This window comes from Haliotis asinina, chromosome 5 (genome assembly GCF_037392515.1).
Source record: "Haliotis asinina isolate JCU_RB_2024 chromosome 5, JCU_Hal_asi_v2, whole genome shotgun sequence".
Classification (NCBI taxonomy): Eukaryota; Metazoa; Mollusca; class Gastropoda; order Lepetellida; family Haliotidae; genus Haliotis; species Haliotis asinina.
Genome location: NC_090284.1, coordinates 76,632,825 through 76,648,412, shown reverse-complemented (window position 1 = coordinate 76,648,412; position 15,588 = coordinate 76,632,825). Strand labels below are relative to the sequence as shown.

At 40.7% G+C, this 15,588-nt stretch overlaps 1 protein-coding gene across 2 annotated transcripts in view; it reads left to right on the top strand.

Moving 5' to 3' along the window:
* Positions 1 to 498: 498 nt before the first annotated feature.
* LOC137284306 (paladin-like) overlaps positions 499 to 15,588 on the top strand; it is a 36,011-nt gene continuing 20,921 nt past the window's right edge. The window contains exons 1-2 of one of the 2 annotated variants that reach the window (XM_067816073.1): positions 499 to 673; positions 3,151 to 3,320. In XM_067816073.1, coding sequence (XP_067672174.1) covers positions 604 to 673; positions 3,151 to 3,320 — 240 coding nt within the window. In that variant the 5' untranslated portion in view covers positions 499 to 603. Of the gene's footprint in view, positions 674 to 3,004; positions 3,321 to 15,588 lie in introns of those variants that run through there. The other variant, XM_067816072.1, reaches the window with a different exon arrangement.

Sequence of the window (15,588 nt, the reverse complement as noted above, 5' to 3'; positions counted from 1 at the left end):
CGCATCTACACCGCGTCCCTTTATCGTGCTCGCCATGTAGAACGCTGGTTCGGCAGAAGGAGACCGTTCCATCGGATCGGTGTGGGCAGGTGTTGGAACACGCTATGATAATCAAGTTTGTTTTAGTCACCTGTTCCTTTAAATGGACAACCTACCTGTTAAGCGACACCATAAGGGAAATTTAGCACCACCACTCGGTGTCGTGTCACCTGTCACCATAGCAACCTGACTCGGGCCTCTAATTATATACCTGTTATATGTGTTTCCATGGTGATGTCCACTATTGTAGACTTCAGTTCTGTACTTCTACAAACAGTGATAACAGAGTTTAAGAAGCGAGGGAGCCTTCACCGTCCGTGATCGCTCGCTCTGAGTTACCGCCTTCCCTCCATGCAGATCGGCAGCGCTGTGGACTCGTAAACATCTCTGGCACATTAGACCACGGGAACACGACACTGCAGGAAGCCCTATGTATCACGAGAAGCCAGATAACATGGACACAAGCAAACAGGACAACCTCTTACGGAAACGTTCATATTTGGAGGACTAGGAGTGATTTATCAGTATATCTCGCAGTGTGGAGTGATTCTCAGAAGTAGTACCATGGGAAGCGCTGCCAGCAATATCAGCCCTCCTCCGTCCCCTATCAGCCGGAATACATTCCCACAACAAGGTAAGCAATCACATTCTCACAAATCACACCCCAAAACAAGATACATGATCATAACTATTGTCATGAATCGCATTATACAGTAAGGCAAGGGATTACACCCTACAGCAAGGTAAGGGATCACAATGTCATGGATCACATCTTACACCAAGGTGAGAGATATCATCTCAGAGCAATGTAACTGATCACATTGTCAAAGATCACAACCTACAGCAAGGTAATTGATCACATTGTCACGTATCACATCCAAAAGCAAAGTAATTGACCAGATAAATCCTGCACGTTGTACACACCATATGATCGTGGTTTGGAATACCAAATACCCCCGATGTTGCCACGTCTCTATACACACCTGCGCCTCTCCGATATTCCCTCCAACATTAAGGGGATATAACTGGGAGACGGTGTGAAAGCGGAGTTAACCCCACTGACTCACTCACTATCTTCACCACTGTAAGATTCGTAGACGTGCTATTCAGCCAACCAGTTCAACCCTTTGCTTCTAGTCTGTAAACATTGACTTGACTGAATGTGAACGAAGCTAAACCCCTTTCCGTAAACGCAGTAACCATTATCTTGATATGAGGCAGTCACGTAACTCTTTCCCATTATTATATGTCGCTTCTACACTCAGCACGGCATACGTCCTTCATCGACTATTGGAGCAGCCACCGTAGCACATCTAAATATTATCACGTACCATGATCGTTATCCTCCATACATCATCTCCACATTATCTATATACCATCTACCGTGATCGTTATCCTCCGTACATAATCTCCACCTTGTCTATATACCATCTACCATGATCGTTATCCTCCGTACATCATCTCCACCTTGTCTATATACCATCTACCATAATCGTTATCCTCCATACATCACCTCCACCTTGTCTATATACCATCTACCATGATCGTTATCTTCCATACATCACCTCCACATTGTCTATGTACCATCTACCATCTACCATGATCATTATCCTCCATACATCATCTCCACCTTGTCTATGTACCATGTACCATGATCGTTATCCTCCATACATCACCTCCACATTGTCTATGTACCATCTACCATCTACCATGATCATTATCCTCCATTCATCATCTCCACCTTGTCTATATACCATCTACCATGATCGTTATCCTCCATACATCACCTCCACATTGTCTATGTACCATCTACCATCTACCATGATCATTATCCTCCATACATCATCTCCACCTTGTCTATATACCATCTACCATGATCGTTATCCTCCATACATCACCTCCACATTGTCTATGTACCATCTACCATCTACCATGATCATTATCGTCCATACACCATCTCCACCTTGTCTATATACCATCTACCATGATCATTATCCTCCATACATCATCTCCACCTTGTCTATATACCATCTACCATGATCATTATCCTCCATACATCATCTCCACCTTGTCTATATACCATCTACCATGATCATTATCCTCCATACATCATCTCCACCTTGTCTATATACCATCTACCATGATCGTTATCCTCCATACATCACCTCCACATTGTCTATGTACCATCTACCATGATCCATCTACCATGATCGTTATCCTCCATACATCACCTCCACATTGTCTATATACCATCTACCATGATCCATCTACCATGATCGTTATCGTCCATACATCATCTCCACCTTGTCTATATACCATCTACCATGATCGTTAACCTCCATACATCACCTCCACATTGTCTATGTACCATCTACCATGATCCATCTACCATGATCGTTATCGCCCATACATCATCTCCACCTTGTCTATATACCATCTACCATGATCGTTATCCTCCATACATCACCTCCACTTTGTCTATGTACCATCTACCATGATCCATCTACCATGTTCGTTATCCTCCATTCTCGTTAGCACCCAGTTATCATCTTTACATGTGGATATACTATCCAACATTCTCGTTATCCTTCATACACTCCCTCCACATTGTCAATATACAAGCTACCATGCCCGTTAGCCCCAAGCCATCATCTGTGATGTACTATTTGTCCGGCTAGTGTTCCCTTGTGTTACCAACATGGCCATTGATACACTATTTGCCCGACTAGATTCCCATTGTGTTACCAACATGGCCATTGATACACTATTTGTCCGTCTAGTTTCCCATTGTATTTCCAACACGGGTACTAATATTCTTTCTACGGCTGTTTATTCTGACATTGATCCTTGTCGGTATTGCTACTTCCTTCCGCCTCCACAGGTTCAACAGCATGTGCATCTTTGTAAGTGCAGTATGTTCTCTGACGGTGTGGTCTCGCTACCAGTGCTTGTACATACGGATGGCATACCGACGGTTATACGGATATCAGTTCATTATGCAGTTTAAGGTGTAGCCCGCCCGGTCTGTATTCAATAATATGCTTTATACAGCGAGTTCAGCGGTCGGTAAAGTGACCAACACTCAATCGATATACCGTCATCCATTTTCAGCCTACAGGGATACTGGGAATGGACAAGACCATGTGCTCAAGTCACGTGACCAGGTTGCCCCGATTGTCATAAAGGACTGTCGAGAGGAGTTCCAACGACTGTCCAAGTTCAAGGACCCTATCGTGATGGGGAAGATAGCTGATGGCATGCCACGACACCCGCTCGTCAAGGTACACCAGAGTCGTTATCACGTCACATGTCTGGTCCTAACACTACTCAGGGTGGCTGAACTGATGGGTGTTAGATACAGGCATGTGACAAATTTAGGAAATTCTATTCTGTTTGTATAATGGTATGTGTCAGTAGATAGCGATACAGTTGTAATGGGAGGCAAGGAGGCATAGATAGGGGGATGGGTGTTACACATGTAGATTACATGGGTAGAGGTGTGGGTGTTACAGATAGAGGACATGGGTAGAGGTGTGGGTGTTACAGATAGAGGACATGGGTAGAGGTGTGGGGGTTACAGATAGAGGACATGGGTAGAGGTGTGGGTGTTACTGATAGAGGACATGGGTAGAGGTGTGGGTGTTACTGATAGAGGACATGGGTAGAGGTGTGGGTGTTACAGAAAGAGGACATGGGTAGAGGTGTGGGTGTTACAGATAGAGGACATGGGTAGAGGTGTGGGTGTTACAGATAGAGGACATGGGTAGAGGTGTGGGTGTTACAGATAGAGGCCATGGGTAGAGGTGTGGGGGTTACAGATAGAGGCCATGGGTAGAGGTGTGGGGGTTACAGATAGAGGACATGGGTAGAGGTGTGGGTGTTACAGATAGAGGACATGGGTAGAGGTGTGGGGGTTACAGATAGAGGCCATGGGTAGAGGTGTGGGTGTTACAGACAGAGGACATGGGTAGAGGTGTGGGTGTTACAGATAGAGGCCATGGGTAGAGGTGTGGGGGTTACAGATAGAGGACATGGGTAGAGGTGTGGGGGTTACAGATAGAGGACATGGATGGAGGTGTGGGGGTTACAGATAGAGGACATGGGTAGAGGTGTGGGTGTCACTGATAGAGGACATGGGTGGAGGTGTTGTGTTACAGATAGAGGACATGGGTAGAGGTGTGGGTGTTACAGATAGAGGACATGGATGGAGGTGTAGTGTTACAGATAGAGGTCATGGATGGAGGGTTGAGTGTTACTGACAGAAGGTAGACGGATGGATGTTACAGATGGTGGCATGGACAGAGGGATAAACGTTACAGATATATGGGAGGTAGGTGGTTGAATTACAGGTAGACAGCCACATAGACACACATAGATGGCTCACTGACCAGACCGTGCCTTCACTGAATGACCAGTGCCCTTTACTATGTGCAGACGATAAGTGTGTTACCCGGGAAATTTCACTTTTGGTGTGGAGAGAGGTGCCACCGTGGGAGGTTTCAGTGAGTTGTAAGCCTTGACATCTCTCTGTTAGCGGTAGATAGACGCCAATGACAAGAAAAGCCTGGGCCATTTCAAGTTCAATTTTGGTTAAACGATAGTTTGATAATTATGCCTTGCGATGTTTTATACATGTATTCAGGTGAAAAGTGTCTTTTTCTGGAATAATGTAGCAGTTCAATTTTGGGATAGATGTTTATGGAAATACCACAGCAGGATGATGTCAAAGTAATCGTAGCTATCGCTTGACTACACGCATCAGAGACCTGATCAGACCGATGCTCTGTGTAAATATGCGCGCTGGAGTACACCGATTTCCTCTTAACACCAAATGGAAGCCACATTCTGTAGGCCGGAAGCCAGATAGAGGGAAGCACGAGAGAGCAAGGACTCTATTGATGGACACATTGGGCAAACATCCTTTCAGACAGCGGCGATAGTGGACTGCAGTCAACCTCATACTTTACATTGTATTTCGTTGAAGCATCCGCCTCGCATTCAAAAACAACTTTCAATGTTTCACTTTGATTGAAAGCATTATCAATATACAGATCTAACATGAAACATTTTGATTAGATCAAATGAAAATTGATCCCCACTGCAAAATGTGTATCCAGTAATACTGTTAGACACGGCACAAGTATAACATTTTGATGAATACGTGAAATCCGACGACTTTTAACGCACGAGAATGAAGGAGTTATTTGTACTGAGTACTACTTCACGTAAGGGACATAATATGCATTGTTGGTAGTAAGAAATGAATCACTTGGCTCGAAATAACGTTTTGAGAAAGAGGGGTACATTGTGTCGTTGAACCTTGTTAATTCGAATTAAACCTAAGTTTGGAAGGCAAACCGTATCTTCAAGGGACCTTGAACCTGCTGTCAGACCCGTAAAAATCCATGTAAAGTATTGTTGATTAAGTGTTTTGAGCTGGGGCTATCTCTTCGCGAAGACATAAACACACACTCCAGTAATTCAATTTGGCCATCTCTATACTGGAGCCCTAAACATATTAGGCTTGAACTCAGTGTGCCGGCCGTCGTCAATACGGTGTACTTTGGCTGGGTATGGTTGGGAGTGGTACACATTAAGGCCGTGTTAAACTTCATCACTGCACGGAAAAGCCACATCAGTAAGCGGTCGTTGTCTTCTGTCGCTAACTCCTGTTACATATTCAAGCACAAGCACACGCACCTGCCCCAAACAAGACAAACAAGGCATCAATTAAAACCTATTGATTTCTTGGTGTAAAATAGTTTCCAGCTGAAACCAGTTCAAGTAAGCGGCGGCATGGCCAAGTTATTGTGGATGTATGCCTGGCACGAGAAAAAACCGTTTTGTACGAACAGGTGTCTTGATTCCAAGCAGTTGTTTGAAAGATATTCGTGTGCCACGAACAAGATTTGGTTCCACAGACAAACATAAAACTCGCTTTTTATCAGAGTATGGTGATACAAGGCAGCCAGAACTGATATCTATCAACTCTGTAACACCATTTTCGAAGAAGTTAACGATAATAATTACTTAGGAGTAATCGACAGTAACTCCCTCAAGTGAAGTACACATATCAATAAAACTGTACACATATCAATAAAACTGTACACATATCAATAAAAATGTCAGTAAAGCAAACTCAACCCTATTCTTTCTGAGGCGTACCTGACGCCAGTGCCCCAGGACACTAAGGAGTACAGCTTATCAATCTCTTGTAAGACCGGTACTACATTATTGCTCATCTACGTGGGACCCCATCATCAAGTTGACATTACATCTCTTGAGAAAGTGCATCGACGAGCAGCCATTTATAACATCAGACTATTCACAGTTACCAAGATGCTAGAAGGCATTGGCTTGCATCCAGTCAAAGAACGACGCAGGGAACAAAGACTTGTACTACTTTACATCAGCTGTGATCCCCAACTCCTCCAGAACCAGGAACCATAAAACACCGGACACGTGCAGGGTGACACAGAGACATTGAAGCAATATTTTTACCCAAGGACAATCATAGACTGGAACCTTCTCCCTGACGTGGCAGTACAAGCACCAATTTTGCGTTTTTTGACAACACTTATCAAAGACTAATGTGCACCGTCCAACCCCCAGCATAATGCTCAGTATCGAGACAGCATAGGTACCAACACAGATACAGAAAACAATTTCAGTGATTGTTTCAGTACGATTCTTGTATACAGGGACATACTCCTGGAATAAGGAAACTGTGCATGATCTCATGTAATGCAGTATCACATGCAAAAACACACAACAAACGATTTGTGGTGAATTTCTTAAGCACTATTTACAATTTGATCGGATAATATAGAAATCGGTACAAAGCATTCTGACACGGCCTTGAAGAGGTATGGTGTCAAAGGTATCATGTATGTCCATCACTGTCGCTGATGCAGGTAACATAACGGTGGCGCATGGAGGACACTTAGTCATCGAGGAAAGCTTGGGGAACGTTGTTCCATGTCAGAGCCTACGCGCTTCCCCATTCAGCTAACGTAAGACAAGTGTTATATATAAGTGTTTATTATATATATTTATGTATACTCTCCCAACAAATAAACGAACCGATATATTTTCGTTAATTTAAGACTTCTAGTTAGTCATAAACGGAACACCATTTATTTTTTTTTTAAAAAAAACCAAACTTAGTTAATTAATACCAAACGCTCAAAAGTTGCTAAAAAGCCGTCTGCTTCTCTCTCGTCCGTAAACGAAACCGCAGACTGGTTACGTAACTCTGTCACCAGAGTCCTGCAATGACTTCATAGTGGGAACGATTTTCAGTTGAATCAGGGAGCCTATATAGAGAGTTATAGAGTATCCCTGGTTGAATGTATAGAAAATGTGTAGGAAGCTCGTCATTTTGCTGATTTCTCGGCGTCACCAAAGACATGCCGAATTTGTTGCCGGGTGATGGTGTCACTATGCACAGATTTCCACCGGACTCCGTAGTTTGTGCTTAAATTGGTTGTGGAAGCCAGTGGTATATAGTAAATCGGATAGTTCGCTCCCTACCACGCTTCCGGGATAGAAAATGGAGTTCAAGTTTCATCGAGTTTATAAAATGAACTCTGCATACTACACATTGTTGACCAAAAGGATTTTGCATGAATATAACGCTTTCTTCCTCGGAAACGAGGTTGTGGTCGGAGTGGCGATGTTATCGAAAGTTCTATCATATTGATCCCCGCCTAGCTTCCAAGAGTGAAATTGTTATGTTATAAGCATTGTCATGTAAAATCCTAATGTCCATCAATAAAATACATTTTTACTACCAGTGAAAAGTAATTTATTTTGATGTTGTAAGTCGGTGAAAACAAACTCAAATAGCATTCATCCTCAGACAGGGCGCCGCCGTTTTTGAAAATCGTAAAGTCCGTTAGAATTATTGAGATTATGGTTTGTTTTCATCAAGTTAGAAAATCAAAACTGCTTTTTACTAGTAGTTAAATATGTATATGTAATATCATAACCAAAAGGAGTTTGCATGACACAACCTGTAACATTACCTAAGCGAGGTCGGGGTCGAAGTGAAAATACTGCGCGATAAATTTCTTCACTGGCTAAATTTACTTGGTTTGTAACGTTCACTCACCAGACACTTGTCAACATATGTCTTTATACTTGGTCTCATAATCCAAATTACTTTATAACCATACTTGTATGCATTTTGAAACTTAATAAAAAGAAGCGATCTGTGAATGTATAACAGGAATGTAATTTGTAGACATTTTATAGTTTGCCTGTATGAATCATAATTCACGCCCTTGTATATATCGTCTGCATCATTACACTTCACGACGAAAACAATGATTCAGTTGAATGCTGCGACAACTTAATAAAAACAAAATGCAAATATTAAAAATAAAGTTATAGGAGCAATGTCAGGCTATTACCTTGTTCGAGGAATGCATCCATCAATATCCACAAAAACGAGTGATATATAATTAATCTGCAGATTTCCCAAGTGATGTGTCTTTTAACAGTCTAATATACGAAAACGTGATGTATCGTTTCAGGTTTTTCACATTGCTGTATAGTTTCATTGGTCACCCAAGATAGCACACCAGACAACTAATTGCATAATGTGCGTCATTCTTTTAAAAACGTTATTTAGTTAGCCAATAGTGAGCACTTAATCAATGTGTTGGTGGTTAATCCTTTGACACAGTATAGATTAGTAAATACATACATAAACACTGCCTTTTGAGAAATCCCCCAGTTAAATCCGCATGAAAGTAATTAATCAATCAGTGTGTTATCGGTTAATCATTTCATCGATCCAGACACAAGAAATGCCAAATGGGGGCCTTTGTGTGGTAATCTGAGTGGCGTTACCACTAATTATACCTGTTATAAATTCATTAGCTGAGCATCAAGTGAATAATGACAAATAACGTGTAGGTTTATACCAGCTAACACGGATTACAACCTAGCGATACCAAGTGATTTTGACAGAATCGTCTATGAAAACAAGGGTTGTAACTCGAAAACTGGGCAAAGTAGGAGAAAAAACCAAATGACAGTAGATTGTGAGAACATATAGCTTTCATTTTTCACAACAGCTTTCGCGATTCCAGGTTTATACAAACCCGTAAACGAAATAGTTTACCCCTTGAAATGTAGATGAATTTCCTCATTTCTATACCTACAATTACGTCACGGAGACGCGCCGCTCTGATTGGTTGAAATTTCATATGCGATTGAGAATTGTGCACTGCTGTTAAAAAGGTCGATTTAAGGTAATTAAAGATCGAAATGAGCAGTTTTAATGACGGGGTTTCATTTATAACGATGTCAATGAGTGATTTATGCATTTTCAGCCCCTAGAGTATATGTGATATGTGAAATAACAGATGTACAGAATTAACGACTGATGTTGTACGGCATTCGTTTCATATACATAAAACAGTCTTACAATGGCGAAATTATGACAGACACTAACTTGAGATTTGAGATTTCATTCACCAATATCCACATGCGTTTCTTTCGGGGAGAGTATGTACTAATATACACTGTTTTCCGTGCTTTTTCTGTCTAGTAGTGTTAGTCTGGCCCGAGTGTGTGAACGTTGGACAAATTCCAACTGAGCCTAAGCGCGAGTGATGACACGTCCAGTCATCCGTCAGACCGCAGATGTCTGGTCAGACCTCATGGGTCACTCACTATATGGAACAGTACAGTCACAAATAAAGAACACATTCTTGGTATTGTAGAACTGCCTTAAATGATCTGCATCTCTGCACGAACTATATATGGTCTCAAATTATACTATACGCGGTATGTGAGTGCTTAAGTAGATTCTACTTTCAATGTTTGTAATGGAGACAAAGGTGCTTTCTCCATGCATTCTCATCCATTCATTGACAGTTGAAGCACGTCATGTGTAGCTGTCTACTAAATGTCGTGACATAAGAGAGTGCAACACTAGATATCTGACACGCTCTGGACGACAGAACCCCATTTGTCAATGAGGCTTTGTTTTGTACAATCACGACGCATCCTTTCACTCATCTAGGATCACGTTATTAGTGCCGTACTCCACGCTGTAGTCGGCTTAAGAGCAGGCTCGGAAGCAGCAGATTGGCGGTTAACCCGACAACAACGACAACGTTGCATCCACATCCCCAACAGCGCTGTTCAGATCACAGCAGCCATTTTGGATTCCTTCAGTGACCACGTGTTCCGTGTATAGTGATCACTGTAACAGCGATTGTAATTATTTCCTCTAGATATGGGTCGGAACGAAATCTGACAACAATGATGACTCTTTCATTTATCCTTAAATACCCTGTACTATTCCAAGATTTCTCGTCAGGGAACCCTGCAACAGACGAGGGTCTTTCATTTCTGGAGTGTCAAAATCCTTCGGAACGACATTACATTTACAAAATCTCCATTGTTTCTCTGTTTAGAAATAAGTTTCAACAAAATTGATCCTCGATGAAAAAACAGCATGTGTAGAAATAACGGAATGTGAAATTCGCAATATTTGTTGGCTACATGGCATATTAGCCCCAGGTTACTGACCCAGGTGTCATAGCATGCCAGGATTCAATTACTGCAGCAGTATTTCCAGAATATCGACGTTGTCAGGTACAATTTTATCACGTTTTACTGTGTTTGTTTAAATCCAACACATGATGGTGTAGTGGAGAAGACCAAGCAAGGCTGTAATGACGCCTAGCGCTGAAGGGCGATGGGGGAATTGCCCATTGACCCTTTATTGTATCAGAACAACATCTTCTCCAATTTATGGATTTTTCCAAATGGCAGCTCCTCACATTTCGCATCCGTATTATGCACGTACCAAAATATCGAAGACATTGCTTCCAGTATGAATTTGTCTAGAATTTGAGTGCTATAAAATGAGAGGTGGCCAGTATGAACCTTCCGTTTGGTTGTAGGTTCTGCATGGATACATGTGTTGTACACGCGGGGGACCACCAACAAATTAGACCCAATGAAAACTGTGTTATCACATGTGTGTTATCAAATATATAGCCAGTGCCAGTATCATATGTATAATGGGTTTGTCACATCGTATTGATTTTTTTTCTACGGATAATGGCCGCTGCAGACAAATCAAAGGGACTTTAAGCGAAGTCAGTCAAGTGCAATTGAAACTAAACATTTCACCTAGTCAGGGATCCATGTCGTGTAGCCTGTCACCTGCCCTGGGTATGTGTAGCACGTGGATGGGTGTTCCCTAATGATAACATCTCAGATCTGTTATCAGTTCTGTTATTGGTCAAATGTGCCATTCTCAGGTATAAAGACTCATTATATACACCTGGAAATTAATCAAGCAACACCCCAATTTTTTCTATTGGAGCAACTTTGAAGTGTTCTGACAATCAAAATATGCCGGGTTGATATAGTTTGACACTTTTTTATTCAACAGACGATCTCTGACAAACAACTTAAAGGGAAAAAGTATCAAGACTTTGCTTTATTGCAACGAAATCCAAATTCTTAAAACTGTCTTAAATTCATGAAAAAATGGACACAATTTACTATTCATCCACAGACGTTGTTGTCAGGTGTATTAACACAAATGTCACATGGAAAGAAAGAACAGTCATCTGAGAGTCTGCACACCGACTTTCATCAATATCTAGTGTGTCCTCCCTGCGCACGCACCACCGATTCCAGACGCCTCCTCATTCCTTGGATGAGTCTCCGGATCTGATTCTGGGGGATCCTGTTCCACTCCTCATGCAGGGCAGCCGTCAATTCGTTGAGATTATGGACTGGTGGGTCTCTCTGCCTCACACGACGGCCAATAAAGTCCCACAAATGTTCAATGGGGTTGAGGTCAGGGCTCATGGCAGGCCATGGAATTCTGTCAATTGCATTTTGCCGCAAAAAATCATTTACAGCATGCGCCCTGTGAGGTCTAGCATTGTCGTCCATAAATATGGGTCTCGTTGCCAGAGGATGGTTCTCAAAATGAGGTACCACAGCCCTGTCAAGAACCTCCTGTTGGTAACGAACACCGTTAAGGTTGCCACGGATGGTAATGATATCCAACTTGCAGTTCATGGAAATGCACCCCCATACCATAACGGAACCTCCCCCAAAGGCCACAGTCTCCTGGATGTTCCGTGGAGCCATTGCTGTGTTCCTCTGCCTCCAGACCCGAGTACGACCGTCCACCATGTGCAGCAAGAACCGGCTCTCATCTGAGAAATGGACCTTCCTCCAAGAGGCAATGTTCCAGTGCAAACGGTCATTACACCAGGCCAGTCGGGCTGCCTTATGGGCTGGAGACAGTCTGGGTCGCTTGATTGGCCTCCTTGCCCGGTATCCTGCAGCTTTCAGACGATTCCGAACAGTCCTGTTCGAGATGGGTCTCCCTGGAAGCCACTCCTGTCTCAACCGAGAGCTCGAGTCGAAGGACCTGCGCCGTACAAGTCTCAGTAAAGCTCTGTCCTCCCGGACTGTGGTCTTCCTGGGTCTTCCTGGTCTAGGCAGGTCTTTAACTTCATTAGTGGCCCGGTATTTTTTCAAAAGTTTTGAAATTATGGAATGATGTCGTCCGATTTGAGTCCCGATTTGTCTTAGAGACATACCAGCATTCCTCATGCCGATTATTTGCCAACGAGTGGCCTCTGATAATTTCCTACGTGCCATGACATTGAAATGAATGAAAAACCGAATGCAATCGACAACCTGCGCTTGTAAACACCCCAGGGAAAAAGTGCATTTTTCGAAAGTTGAGGTTAAAGCAATGCACGTGCGCTGTGCAAGCTTCACGCGCGTCATATCAACCCATGAAAAGCTCATGCTGTATGTCAATACATCAAAATTGAATAATCAATCATCAAAATTACTTCGTTAAACTTTGTTAAGTTTTTATGTGTCTTTGAATTTGGTGTTGCTTAATTAATTTCCATATGTATAGATGACAGTTGTATGTCCTACCATTATAGATGACAGTTGTATGTCTTGTTATTATAGATGACACTTGTATGTCTTGTTATTATAGATGACAGGTGTATGTCTTGTTATTATAGATGACAGGTGTATGTCTTGTTATAATAGATGACAGGTGTATGTCTTGTTATAATAGATGACAGGTGTATGTCTTGTTATAATAGATGACACTTGTATGTCTTGTTATTATAGATGACAGGTGTATGTCTTGTTATTATAGATGACAGGTGTATGTCTTGTTATAATAGATGACACTTGTATGTCTTGTTATAATAGATGACAGGTGTATGTCTTGTTATAATAGATGACAGGTGTATGTCTTGTTATTATAGATGACAGGTGTATGTCTTGTTATAATAGATGACAGGTGTATGTCTTGTTATTATAGATGACAGGTGTATGTCTTGTTATTATAGATGACAGGTGTATGTCTTGTTATAATAGATGACAGGTGTATGTCTTGTTATTATAGATGACAGGTGTATGTCTTGTTATTATAGATGACAGGTGTATGTCTTGTTATTATAGATGACACTTGTATGTCTTGTTATAATAGATGACAGGTGTATGTCTTGTTATAATAGATGACAGGTGTATGTCTTGTTATTATAGATGACACTTGTATGTCTTGTTATTATAGATGACAGGTGTATGTCTTGTTATTATAGATGACAGGTGTATGTCTTGTTATTATAGATGACACTTGTATGTCTTGTTATTATAGATGACAGGTGTATGTCTTGTTATAATAGATGACAGGTGTATGTCTTGTTATTATAGATGACACTTGTATGTCTTGTTATTATAGATGACACTTGTATGTCTTGTTATTATAGATGACAGGTGTATGTCTTGTTATTATAGATGACAGGTGTATGTCTTGTTATTATAGATGACAGGTGTATGTCTTGTTATTATAGATGACAGGTGTATGTCTTGTTATTATAGATGACAGATGTATGTCTTGTTATTATAGATGACAGGTGTATGTCTTGTTATTATAGATGACAGGTGTATGTCTTGTTATTATAGATGACACTTGTATGTCTTGTTATTATAGATGACACTTGTATGTCTTGTTATTATAGATGACAGGTGTATGTCTTGTTATTATAGATGACACTTGTATGTCTTGTTATTATAGATGACAGGTGTATGTCTTGTTATTATAGATGACAGGTGTATGTCTTGTTATTATAGATGACAGGTGTATGTCTTGTTATTATAGATGACAGGTGTATGTCTTGTTATAATAGATGACACTTGTATGTCTTGTTATTATAGATGACAGGTGTATGTCTTGTTATTATAGATGACAGGTGTATGTCTTGTTATTATAGATGACAGGTGTATGTCTTGTTATAATAGATGACACTTGTATGTCTTGTTATAATAGATGACAGGTGTATGTCTTGTTATAATAGATGACAGGTGTATGTCTTGTTATTATAGATGACAGGTGTATGTCTTGTTATAATAGATGGCAGTTGCATCTCTTACCATTATAGGTGACAGTTGTATTTCTTGTTATAATAGATGACAGTTGTATGTCTTGTTATTATAGATGACACTTGTATCTCTTACCATTATAGATGACACTTGTATGTCTTGTTATTATAGATGACAGGTGTATGTCTTGTTATTATAGATGACAGGTGTATGTCTTGTTATAATAGATGGCAGTTGCATCTCTTACCATTATAGGTGACAGTTGTATTTCTTGTTATTATAGATGACAGGTGTATGTCTTGTTATTATAGATGACACTTGTATCTCTTACCATTATAGATGACACTTGTATGTCTTGTTATTATAGATGACAGGTGTATGTCTTGTTATTATAGATGACAGGTGTATGTCTTGTTATAATAGATGGCAGTTGCATCTCTTACCATTATAGGTGACAGTTGTATTTCTTGTTATTATAGATGACACTTGTATGTCTTGTTATTATAGATGACACTTGTATCTCTTACCATTATAGATGACACTTGTATGTCTTGTTATTATAGATGACAGGTGTATGTCTTGTTATTATAGATGACAGGTGTATGTCTTGTTATAATAGATGGCAGTTGCATCTCTTACCATTATAGGTGACAGTTGTATTTCTTGTTATTATAGATGACAGGTGTATGTCTTGTTATTATAGATGACACTTGTATCTCTTACCATTATAGATGACACTTGTATGTCTTGTTATTATAGATGACAGGTGTATGTCTTGTTATTATAGATGACAGGTGTATGTCTTGTTATAATAGATGGCAGTTGCATCTCTTACCATTATAGGTGACAGTTGTATTTCTTGTTATTATAGATGACACTTGTATGTCTTGTTATTATAGATGACACTTGTATCTCTTACCATTATAGATGACACTTGTATGTCTTGTTATTATAGATGACAGGTGTATGTCTTGTTATTATAGATGACAGGTGTATGTCTTGTTATAATAGATGGCAGTTGCATCTCTTACCATTATAGGTGACAGTTGTATTTCTTGTTATTATAGATGACAGGTGTATGTCTTGTTATTATAGATGACAGCTGTGTGTCCTACCGTTATAGATGACAGTTGTATGTCCTAC